Below are 13225 nucleotides of genomic sequence, written 5' to 3' on the forward strand. Positions count from 1 at the left end.
TTGCTAAAGTCCCTCTCCTCTTCCCCTTTTATATGCAACTCTTAGATAATATAAACAAGAATTTAGGTGAAACAATCGGAGACAAATATTTGTGTGTTTTTATGAGCTTTTTTGTGTTTGGGTAGTTTGTTAATATTTTTGTTTTGAGAAAGCAAAGAACACGAGGCATACCAGGTAGATGAAGCATAGAAATAGAAACATTTGGGTGTCACCATGATCAGATCCTTTTGCATCTATCGACTATCAACTGGTCGCATTTCATCTTCTTTAGGGTGAGGGTCTAGGGCTTCTTTGGGATTACGTTTAAGAGGCTTAAAAGTACATTTAGAACTTAAAAAGTTCGTTTGAAGAAAAAAATACTCATTTGTTAAAAAAATTAAGAGTGTTTTTAAGGGTCCAAAAAATCTAAAAATGACCAAAACGCACTTTTGGTAAAAGTTTAAAAATGAAACTTTTGCTCCAAAGCGCTTTTTGACTTTAAAGTTCTATTTTTTAAACGCAAACCCAAACGCGTTCTTAGAAACAAATGAATAAATAGACAAATAGTTGCCTAGAAAAAGAAAAAGAAAAGAAAAAACACATATCTTTGCAACTAGCCAAGGTCAAACCTGAGCTAAATTCTTGAGAGCTGGGTTTCCAACTAGCCAAGGTCAGCCCAACCCAGACCTAATTCCCCAATGAAGGCTAAGCTCATATCTTTTTCCGGCCTGATCATTTTGTTGAGCCAGGCGTGGGCTATTTCTAATATGACTTTGTATTAGGGCTTTATCTTTAATCTTGTAAGGGTCAAAGATGAAGCTTCCTTGGGCCAATTTCAGAGCAATTCGTGTACACTTAGAGTATGTTTGAGATTGAGTTTGAGAAATAGAGTTTTTAAGTCAAAAAATATTTTTTTCGCAAAAGTTTAATTTTTAAGCTTTTGTCAAAAGTGCGTTTTTGCCATTTTTTTGCTTTTTAGATTCTTAAAAGCACTTTTAATTTATTTTATCAAATGCATATTTTTTTCTTCAAACAGACTTTTTGAATATTAAATGCTCTTTTAGATTTCTCAAATGCACACTCAGTCACACCCTTAAGGGGTATCAATTCTTGTTCATGTATTAGGTTCATATCGTATTAAGATGTGGGTATAAAAGACTATCAAATCATGTAATTAAATAGATCAGATTCTTCAGCTGTAAATCACTAATTTTGTATTTTGATTCGTATCAAATTTACGAATTATATCAAAAATTATCGACCCTAACCACCAAACCCCCCAACCAAAACCTTTCCCTTCTTTCTAGATTGTCATTGACTAAGTTCAGGTTACAATTCCTGCACCAAAGAAAATCAAATGGCTCCTCCTTTTAGTTGTCAAACTTGGACGATTCACCTAACCCTACTCTTGATTGGTTAGTGGTTTTTGGGTGTAATTAAAGGCTATTTCGTAGGCAGTTATTTGCAAAACCCTGGATGATGTCAAGTAGAAATTTTTTAATGAATAAGCTAGTTTGCTTATTTCCTCTTTCATGTTAACTACAAATTGTAATAGGCTGACCAAAATTTTCTTTTTCTTTTTTGTTAAATAAATTGAAGAACACAAAATTTAATTAGATTTATTTAAATAATCCTCAACCTCCCTAAAAGAAAAAATATGTAAGGAAAAAGTTTTTTTTTTTTTTTTTTCCAAATTGAATTAGAAAAATTTCTTTTAATCCCGCTTATTAAAATGATATATGTTCAAAAATGCATGTGAAATTCACATGGTCTACTCAAAAATTAGGTAGAAATCATATGTATTTTGAACCGATATCAAAATTAATAAACTGAATTAAAGAGTATTTTCTAAACCTAATTTGGAAAAAAAAAAAAAAAAAACTATGACCCATTCAATTTATAAATTGTGCGAAAGTTGTTGAGAAAAAATAATTTGGAGCATCATTAATGTCCAATGGCCTACAATCTATGTTGTTGGCAGCTAGTTAAGTATGGCATCATAGCCTATGAATTAAATAGGGTTACCAAAGTCCAAACCCTATTCGGCTGGCCCCAAAAATCATGCCACATGGCTTACCCTAAAAGGCCTTTTTTATTATAGTCCAAAAATCTAGAAGCTTCACAACTTTTAATCAAATATGGGAAAGTACGGTGACGTTCCTGCTGTACCAAACCAAACACATAAACATGGCTGGGGAAGAAAAAATGGGCAAACTAATTAATGGAATCCTGTTGACTATGCTGTGATTTTTTTTTTTTTTTTTTTAATTTTACTAAAGACTCTTCAACTTATTGTTATTATCACGTCGTTTAAATATTTTTTAAAAATAATATGACATTATGTATATACTTAAATATCCTAAAATCCAACGGGGATTGAGGGGGGATAAAAAAATTTGCAGCACATTCATGTCATTTTCAGGAGCATTGAAACGAAGAAAAAGTGTGTGACGTTCATGGGTGCGGTGGAGGGATGATTTATAAAAATGGTTGGATTTTTTTAATGATCATGAAAGCTGTGGCTGTGGAAAATGGGAATGGGGGATCCGAGGCAAACTGACCCCGATATTTGATTGGCAAATAGAATGATTAATTAATTAATTAATTAAGACTGTCATGTATATATATATATATATTAATTAAACTAAGCATTATTATAGCATATATTTTTCTGGTGCTATCTCAAGATGTCATATCCAGCATTCACTCAAAGTTGGCATTTCCCTTCTCCCCGTCTCTCTCTACTTTTTTGTTGTGATTGTCTCACGTATCAAACACTCTCACCAAAAACATCAATTTGGAAGCATTTGGAGGCATGTAACATCGGCATTATCTGTGTGTTTGTTTGTCTTTCTTATTTAAATAAAAAATTATTATTTTGTGGGCATAACTTTTATTTTAAGTTTTTCATCTACTAAGGTACTAATTTACGTAACACTAAGGGGTGTGCAATCGATTGCGGTAGCGGTTAGGCAATTATTCCATTTTAAATAACCGCAATTAAAACTGCCAGTTATGTGATTATTGAATACCAGTTATGAACTGGTTTTCTTAAATAATTTGGTTTTTTTTTTTTATTTAATTTAAAACTTCAAAATTGTTAATTCGAATGATAAATAATGTTTATAATTCATAATATATTGTTACTTCAAACTACTAAACTATTGAAGCCATTATTTTATTTGTGATTTATCTCGTATCTCAAATGTGACCAAAGAATTATATATATTAATTCATAATTCAAAACAATTACAAATTCAAAATCAATTTGAAACTAGTTTTCTTTACAAGGCTTCCGGTAAAGAAATTATAAATCCAAAACATAAAACAACATTACAAATTCAAAAGTGAATGTTGATGACAATGAATTTACGGCACACCATGATATAATTAATCTATTGATACGGACCTACGGTTTTAAAGTAATTTTATCAACAACAACAATAATAATAATAATAATTTTGATTACTTGATTATTAACTGAATTTCTAAATGCTCTAGGCAATTATTCGGTTGCAGTTATTTTCAATTATCTTATTAGCGGTTAATAACCACTCTATTTATACACCCCTAATAGCACTTAACACATCAACTATTAAATAATTAAGTTTGATTGTGATTGATGTGAAAGTGTCATGTAGACTATTAAATCAGTTTATAACTACGTAGCATTGATCACGCCAACCACCATATAACGTCTTGTAAATAGTTAGGTAAGTTTATAAAATAATTGTAATACGATAGAATATACAAATGAAGTATAATTTTTTTAATAAAATAGAAACTTTAACAAAGAGAATATTACGACTAACATCATGATTTACGGTCCAATTACTCAAATCTTAAATTTAATAAAACATTACCAATGACCCTTTAATTTCGTACGAGAAAGTATAATTTATCCAATTGCCAGTGAAGTAATTATTCATATTTTTATTTTTATATGTTCATATTAAAGTCTTGGCATCATTTGATGACCCTAGAAAGCCATGAATCAGCCACATGCATTCCCAAAACGTGAAAGTTAAGAAAGACAAAAAAGGCCATTCTTTCGGGTTCAGGAGGATGTGTGTCGGCATGGGGTCCTTTTGATCCTAGGGTCGAGGAATAAGAGTTACCTATGCATTAGTTTGTGTCTGCCTAGCGCAGATCTGTTATTCCAACTGAAGATTAGTTATAGGTTAGCGGATGTTTGGCGTCTTTGATGTGTAATCTTTTAGTTACGACTTTGATCTTTTAGCTTTGGCTAGGATCTTTTAGAACGTTATGTTCTGTGATGGTAAGAGTTTTAATGCTCTTAATTTCTCTATTAATGAGATAAGAATGATTTTCCTTCAAAAAAAAGAAAAAGAAAAAAAAGGCCATTACGGTATATCAATTTTTTAAAATATACTTAATTAGCTCTATTAATTTGCTAACGTGTTTTGAGAGTATTTTTTTAAAAAAAAAATTTAAAAAGTATTTTAATGTTACATAAAATTAAATTTAAATTTTATATTTTTAGAAGTATTTTGTATTTTAATTATTATTTTTTTTAAAAAAAATTAGAGCCTTAAGTGATATTTGAAATTATAAAAGGAAGAATGGCACGTGACTTGGCATGTTCCATCATAGACGCCTAATTTTCGTGGGTAAGGAACCGCATCCTACCATCCAGAAGACGTTTAACGTATCGTGTGCTAAAGAGTTAAAACTCTCTCTCTCTCTCTCTCTCTCTAAGAATCACACCGGCCCATATATTTATACCAGAAAAAATCAACACATATGGGTCTCACCCCCGACGACTTCTTCGCTCCAAGCAGTTTAGGAGGAGCAATACGCAGCCTTGATCTCCTACTCCCCCTTCACCTTCAAACTCGCACAGAATCTCAACAAACAAATTAAACCAAAACCCCACATTTCCATGATTCCATGATCCTTTCATTTCTTCAACTTCTTTAGTCTCCTCTCCCATGGCAGCCCCAGCAACACAAAAACCGCTTGTCTGCTTTTCTTTTGCCGCCTATGCCAAGGCCCTCATCGACCACCTCAAGGCCTCCAACATCTCCGTCTTCGACGGTCTCTCCGACACCGAGTTCTCCGCCATCGAAGCCACCTACGGCTTCTCCTTCCCGCCGGACCTCCGCCCCATCCTCCAGGAAGGCCTCCCGCTCGCCCCCGGCTTCCCCAACTGGCGCTCCTCCTCTCCCCAGCAGCTGCAACTCCTCCTCAAGCTACCCACGCTCGGCCTCCTCAAACAAGTCTCCCAAAGAAAATTCTGGTGCGAGTCTTGGGGTTCTGCTGATCAGCTTGAAGACACCAATGAAGCCTTGGCTATGGCCAAGAAGTTCTTGGATAAAGCCCCGGTTCTTGTTCCCATTTACAGAAACTTTTACATTCCTTCCGAGCCAAAAATGGCAGGAAATCCGGTGTTTTACGTTAATGGCGGTGATGTTCGAGTGTTTAGCTTTGACGTTACTGGGTTCTTCCAAGAAGCTGAATTCTTGAACATTTCAAGGGTGTCCAGGATTAAGGCGCCGGCCTGGGCGGCCACGGCGGCGAGGAGGATTGAATTCTGGACGGACGTGGCGGCGCGTGGGAACAAGCGGTGGTGGAGTGGGGACTTGGGAAGTTGCTTGGAGGAGATGTTTTGGAGGTTGAGGAATGGAGGGTGGAAGGATGAGGAGGTTAGGGAGATGATGATGATGGACGGTGGTGATGAGAGGAAGGGTGGAGGTCGGCCTGGTGTGGCGAATGGCGAAGAAGGCGTGGCGTGGCACGTGAGGGTGCTCTCCATGGTTTTGTTACGTGCGGGATGGACCAGGGAAGACGTGGTGTACTCGCTTGGTGTTCAAGAGGAGAATGGTCCTATAGAAGGGAAATCTTTTGTGGACTTTCAAGTTTAAACAATATCCGACCGTCGGTTTTAGGGTGGACAATGATCATCCAAAGCTCACTTTGAAGCAGTTGATGCAGTTGCAGTCGCAGTCGCTTGAGGTGCATGTGATTGCCTCTCGGCCGCCCCACTCATTTTGAAGGTGCCACACAATTTTGGTTTTGTGATTCCTATACCTTGTAGCAGTTGATAGATAATTTATTATTATTATTATTTTTTTAAGTTAATTATTCATCATATACATACATAAATAGGCATTTGTTTTGGTGTATATAATTTTTTTTTTTTTTTTTTTTGGGTGAAATAAGATGGATACTATTGGGTTTGGGTTTTTTTTTTTTTGTCGTGGTTATAGTGGTTGCAAAGAATTCAGGGAATCGTAAGCAATTTTTCGATGGACATTTTACGAGTAGAGGACCATGTGAGGTTTAATGCACCATAAATTATTGGGTTGACCCAGAATGGACGGCCATGATTATATAATAAGAGGTAAGTAGGGAAATTAGTGTCGTAAGAGTCTATGTTTTAGTAGCTAACATAAGGTACTTATAATAAAAAATATAGTATTCCTAAATTATACCTTAAATCCAACATTCTGTAGGTGGCATGTTTCACCATTCTGGAAAACTTACTGTGGAATATGATGTCTATTTTAACTAAGATCAAGTGGAGAATTCGTTCTTTTCAAATCATTTTTACACAATCTTACTTCAACTCGAGACAAATTTTCTACTATTTTTCTCAATTTTCATGTCTCAAAAATATCTTGAAATATAATATTACCTCTTTTGGTCAAAATAACTCTTCATTTTACTTGAAATAGAAAATATATTAATTTGGTAGAATTTAATAATAAATGTTAACTTGGCAAAGATTCTTTGTAATTGTCCTTGCCCCTTTTTATTCTCGTGTTATTAATAAGGGTGAAAATGCAGATACAGATAATAGTAATATTCGCATCCGCAAAATGTGGATAATAGTTTTTTATATCAACATCTGCATCTACATTATGCTATTACCATCCGCATCCGCGCAGTTAATGCGGATAATAAATGTGAATATTATCTGCTATTTGCATTTGGACATAAAGAGCATTTTAGACTTTGAAGTTGTCATTCACTAATTATTTCTTCTAGTAAATACAAAATAATAATAATAATAATAAATAAATAAATATTCATACTTGAACACTATTATTCAGATAACACTTGCTAATCATTTTGCCAATAAGTTTTTATCACGTATATTATTTAATATTTATCTTCGAGTAAATATAATAACTTATTATCATTACCTCTTCTACAAATAGAATTAGGATCATGTCCAGTTTAAATGAATTGGATAATATTCAATTAGTTATAATAGAGGGATATCGTATTACCTATAAATAGAGATATTTTATCTGTAATTAAAGAGGATTTAGTAAATAAAGAGTAGGTTCATAATCACATCCAACTGGCATTATCCCAATTCCAAAGGGTATCCGCCAAAGCCACAGTCATCCTGTTTCTGTATACACAATGAGGACTCGCCAGCCGAGACAAATATATGTATATAAGCAAAGCACATCCGACGATAGAGCCTCTCTTTCTTAGGAAAGAAGTAATTTACATTGTTAAGAAAAATGAGTAGACTTATATATATGCATTCACACGTGGAATTGGAGCATATACAAGTGTCCAAATTTGATAAGACCAGCGATGTACGGGTGGCACATAACGTGATTCTCATAAAAAAAATGACTGATTACGAATTTATATGGACTTGCTTATATTTTCCATATCAACAAGTTTAAGCAAAAAATATTTCAAGATTTTGTGCCCAATTATTCTGGTTCGTCCCCCACAACCACAAAGAGTAGACACTTAAATTCCAACTTTGACTTATAATATTAAGAAAAAACTTCACTTATTTTCAACGGTTTGAGGCGTAAAAGCTACAAAACATGCTCAACGCCTCAAAACAATTAAATTTGCAACTCTCTCGATCAAAATCAAAACTAATTGAATTGCATGCAATTCGGATGACTGTTTTTGCCACGTAGGAAAAAAAAGAAAGAAGAAAGAATTTATTTGTCTATGCTCATAAGATTCGTGGTCCGAAGCTTCATCTTGTCGGCCCGACATGTCGGATTAGTTTTGGTTCTTTGTCAAAGAATTAGGAACCTTCTAGTGGGTAGATATGGGATCAAGTCTAAAGCCGACCAGAGAAAAAAGTGTTTGGCTGTATGCAAAGTAAACCAGCAAATGACAATTTTTGAAGATACGCGCTTCTCCTTTTGTTTTCACTTTTCACTTAGTTTTTCTGTGATTTTTTTTTTTTTTCTTTTTCTTTTCTTTTGCATTAATTTGTTAATTATGACAACAATGGAGAGAGATTTTAAGAGAAGATAAAAAATTAGTAAATCAAAATGGCACCTTTAATAACGAATTTTGACACCCTTACAAGAGTTTATAAGGTTGGCTATCATCTTAGAATCATATATTATGAAGGAAAATATAAATTTAGTTTGGATTTCAATTTAATTTTGACAACTAAGTCCTCAAGTTTTTCTCTACTTTCTGTTAAGGAGTCTACTGCTACTCAGGAGAAGTGCGCTAGGACTCTTACTTATCTCTTGTAAGAGTTATTTATTTGTATCACTTCTCTTTTGATTGTTTGTAATCTTTTATATTATCTCTTTATCTTTTATTCTTTGTTTAAATCTTCTTATCACATCAAAGCTTATCTTGTTAGCTTGATGTGATCAAATACAAGTGTAACTCTTTTCTATTTAAGTTCAATGATAAAGCTATAGAATGTATCTTGGTCAAATATCTCATCTCTTGATAATATTTTACTTGGTATCAGAGCCATTTGTAGGTTAACACCTCCAACCTAATGGCTTCTTCCGCAAACATTATTTCCATACCTAATCTTACTAGCTTTACACCTAGCAAATTGGGTGAACGTAATTACCTGGTCTGGAGCCTTCAGATTCGTCTCATCCTTCGTATTCATGGTCTTATGAACATCGTTGATGGCTCAGAACCATGCCCACCTAAATTCCTTCCCAAAACTGCTGGAGAGGATGATGTTATCAATCTTGAAGCTGCTATATGGGAAAGAAAAGACCAGTATGTTCTTAGCTGGCTAATCACTTGTCTCTTTGAGAAAGTGGTTCTAACAGTCTACGACTTGAATACCTCCCATGAGGTGTGGACTGCATTGGCTACCCATTTTGCATGCGCTTCTAGGACACGCATAAGTCAATTACGGCACCAATTACAAACTCTTCATCAAGGAACTAAGACTTGCTTTGAATATCTACAAGAAGCCAAGTTCCTTGTCGATGAACTAGCTCTTGTTGGAAAGAAAGTTGAAGAGGAAGACCTTATCTCTTACCTTGTTGGAGGCCTGAATCCTCAGTTTAATGCCTTTATCACTACCTTCTCTCTTGTTACAAATAACAATGCTATGCCTCTAAATCAGTTTTAGTCTGCCTTGCTCAACCATGAACATCTTCTACTGCAGCAGAATAAACAGTATGAGACCACCTCATTTGCGCTTTATTCTCAAAAGCCAAATACTCACAGGCCCAAATTCAGCAAGAACAATCCACGCAATCAACCACATAAGCCTCCTGGTGGTCAGCGCTATTCTTTTCAGCAAACAAATAGTGCTAGTCAGCGTTATTTTCCTCAGCAAACAAATAGTGCTAGTCAGCGTTATTCTCCTCAGCAAACAAATCGTGCTTCAATTTCAGGTAGAACAAATTCTACCTTTTCTAATAGCACTAATCGTGTTCCTTGTCAAATTTGTGGTAAGACAGGCCATCAAGCACTTGATTGCTATCATCGCATGGATTATGCCTACCAAGGAAGACACCCTCCAAGTGAGCTTGCAGCCATGACTGCTCAATCTAATGCTCTTCGTGAAGATGATGATTGGTTAGCTGACAGTGGGGCTAATAACCATATCACTGCTGACTTGAAAAATCTCACAATCCAATAGCCATACAATGGGAAAGTACAAGTTGCTGTAGGCAATGGTAGCTCTCTTCCCATCACTCATACGGGTTCTTCTTCTTTCAAACTCCAAAACACTATCATTCATTTAAAACACATCTTACATTGTTATGATGTTTCAGCTAATCTCCTTTCAATAAATCGTTTCTATCATGATAATAATTGCCACTTCAAACTCACAGATTCTTATTTTCTTGTAAAGGACAACCTCTCGGGGGAGATAATATTGCAGGGGCCAATTCAGCTGAAACAATTTCTCATCAATAAACACAACAAGCCTGCTGCCTTTCTTGGAGTCAAAGCTGGTGAAGTCACTTGGCACAACAGACTTGGACATCCCAATTCTATTGTTCTCAAGTCTCAACATCTACCTGTCAGTCATTTAGGGTCTAGTTTTTCTTTATGTGAGCCACGTCAATTAGTCAAAAACAAACAACTACCTTTTCAGGATTCAACTCATGTTACCAATTCTCCATTAGAATTAGTTCATAGTGATGTTTGGACATCTCCAGTTGTGTCTGTTAGTGGTTATAAATTCTATGTTATATTTGTAGATGATTTTTCAAGATATACATGGATTTTTTCTTTAAAATTAAAGTTCGAATTATTTGATTGTTTTGCCAAAATTAAGAGTTTACTTGAAAATCTTCTCTCAACAAAGATCAAACAACTCCAAACTGATGGTGGGGGTGAATATACATCTCATCAATTCAAAAAATTTCTTTCTTCTCATGGTATTTTTCATAGAATAACATGTCCTCACACTTCCCAACAAAATGGGATAGCAGAAAGAAAACACAGACATATCATAGAAACTGACCTTACATTTCTTGCTCAATCTCATTTATCTTCTAAATTCTGGATTGAGCTTGCCATACTGCTGTCTATTTAATTAACCGATTACCTACTCAAACTATAAAATGGTTTACTCCCTATTTTAAACTTCACAATAAGGAACCAGATTATAATAATTTAAAGATATTTGGTTGTGCTTGTTATCCTCTTCTTCGTCCTTATAATAGACACAAACTTGAATTCAGAAGTAGACAATGCATCTTTTAAGGATATTGTTTAAATCAAAAGGGATATAGGTGCCTAGATACCTCCACCAAACGGGTTTTTATCTCAAGCCATGTGATTTTTGATGAGAAGTTGTTTTTGGCACAAGGTATTGCCTCCCACATGGTTTCAGCAAGTGACTCTTTTTTGAATCAAGGTATTGTTCCCTTACTCTCTCAGTTCATTAAAGTTAACAATATTTCACCTGATTTGATTACAAATGAACCAATTTCTGTTGAACCATTATCCACTCCAATTGTTCCCATTGCAATAATACCAACTTCAAGCTCTTTACCTACAGAATCCAATCCAATTGTGATAACAGATTCTGTTATACCTTCTCCACCTATTTCACCTACAACCACACCAACCTCACCTACAACCATTGATTCTCCTGCAGAATCAACACCTACCTGTGACATATTTCTTCTAATCTTAGAAGACCATATTCCTTTCATCTCTTCACTACTTACCTTAATTAATCCACCAAGCTCACCTCATATTGTTACTAGATCCTAAACAGGCAGCCTAAAACCTAAAACATTTACTGATTTCAAGCTATACTATTCTACCAAACATCCCCTAAAACCCATGCATACGTCTATCTCTACCTTTAGTGAGCCGAGCACCTTTACTCAAGCAACCTCAAATCCCTATTGGCTGGCTGCCATATAAAGTGAGTTCCAAGCTTTGTAGGAAAATCACACTTGGTCTCTTTGTCCAAGACCACACAACAGAAATGTCATTAGAAACTAATGGGTGTATAAACTCAAACAAAAACCAGATGGAACCATTGAGAGGTATAAAGCACGGCTAGTGGCCAAAGGGTTTGAACAAAGAGATGGTATAGATTACACAGAAACATTTAGTCATGTGATAAAACTTGCAACTGTGAGATTGATTCTAGCACTAGCTGTTCATTATAATTGGTCTTTGAAACAAATTGATATATTAAATGCTTTTCTCCATGGACAACTTGATGAAGAAGTTTTTATGGAACAACCAAGAGGATTTGTTGATCCTCAATATCCTGATTCAGTTTGTAAGCTTCAGAAAGCCTTGTATGGCTTAAAACAGGCACCAAGAGCCAGGTTCCATAGACTTACTCAAGCTCTACTTGAACTCGGTTTCACAGGATCATTGATGGATACTTCCTTATTTTTGCTTCATAGAGATTCTCTTACCATCTTTGTGCTTATATATGTAGATGATATCATCATAACTGGAAATAATCTATCCAACATTAATGATCTCATCTCAAAATTGCAAATTGAATTCAAGTTGAAGGATTTGGGTAATTTGTCATATTTCTTGGGCATACATATACATCGTACTTTTGCTGGTTTGTATCTTAATCAATCCAAGTATATTATTGATCTTCTACATCGAGTTCACATGATAGGAGCTAAACCTTATTCTGTTCCATGCACTTCGGGCAAAAGATTGACTAAATTTGATTGTGAACTATTGGAAGATCAGTCCCTATATAGGCATATTGTTGGTGCACTTCAATATTGCACTCTCACAAGACCAGATGTATCCTTCTCAGTGAATCATCTTTGTCAGTTTTTACACTGTCCTACTATAGCTCATTTTACTGCAGCTAAGAGAGTATTAAGGTATCTCAAGGGAACTCCAGATTATGGCTTGTCTTTCACTAAGGGACCTCTTCATCTAGAAGCATTTTGTGACTCTGATTGGGCTGGTGATCCAATTGACCGAAGATCCACAAATGGTTATGGTATCTTTCTTGGCAATTGCTTAATCTGTTGGCAATCCAAAAAGCAACCAACTGTATCTCGTTCAAGCACAGAGGCGGAGTATAGATCTATGGCCATTGCCACTGCTGAGTTATATTGGTTACGCATGCTTCTAAAGGAGTTGAGGATCTCCCGTTTCTCTCCACCAAAGCTCTGGTGTGACAATCGAATGTATCTTGGCCAAATATCTCCTCTCTTGATAATATTTTACTCTTTCAAATAGGTATCTATGTCGGTTTTTACTATCAAATTAATTAACGGTATGCTACGTCAGACCAATAAATTAATGTTACATAACTCATGTTTGACATGTTATGTGCCAAATTGTACATGTCACATAGCAAAGTTGGCCCGTCACCTCTCTTTCTCTTTCCTTAAAAAAAATGTTATAATTTTTCATGTAGTACGTACAGTTGTTACATGACGTGTTAAACAAAAGTCATATGATATTAATTAATTGGACTGTAAATTGACGGACTGACCTATCTAAAACAATATAAAAACTTTAAGGCCCTAATTGTCAAAATTATAAAATCAAGTAAATT

At 35.0% G+C, this 13225-nt stretch overlaps 1 protein-coding gene across 1 annotated transcript; it reads left to right on the forward strand.

The window, feature by feature from the left end:
• The first annotated feature begins 4772 nt into the window (after nt 1–4772).
• On the forward strand, nt 4773–5995 carry LOC132168497 (uncharacterized). Its single transcript, XM_059579487.2, is given in 2 exon segments — nt 4773–5861; nt 5863–5995. Coding segments are annotated over 2 exon segments (1062 nt in total). The 5' UTR covers nt 4773–4931; the 3' UTR covers nt 5995.
• The last annotated feature ends 7230 nt before the right edge of the window (nt 5996–13225 follow it).

The sequence above is a fragment of the Corylus avellana genome, chromosome 1 (genome assembly GCF_965113065.1).
Source record: "Corylus avellana chromosome 1, dhCorAvel1.hap1.2, whole genome shotgun sequence".
Classification (NCBI taxonomy): Eukaryota; Viridiplantae; Streptophyta; class Magnoliopsida; order Fagales; family Betulaceae; genus Corylus; species Corylus avellana.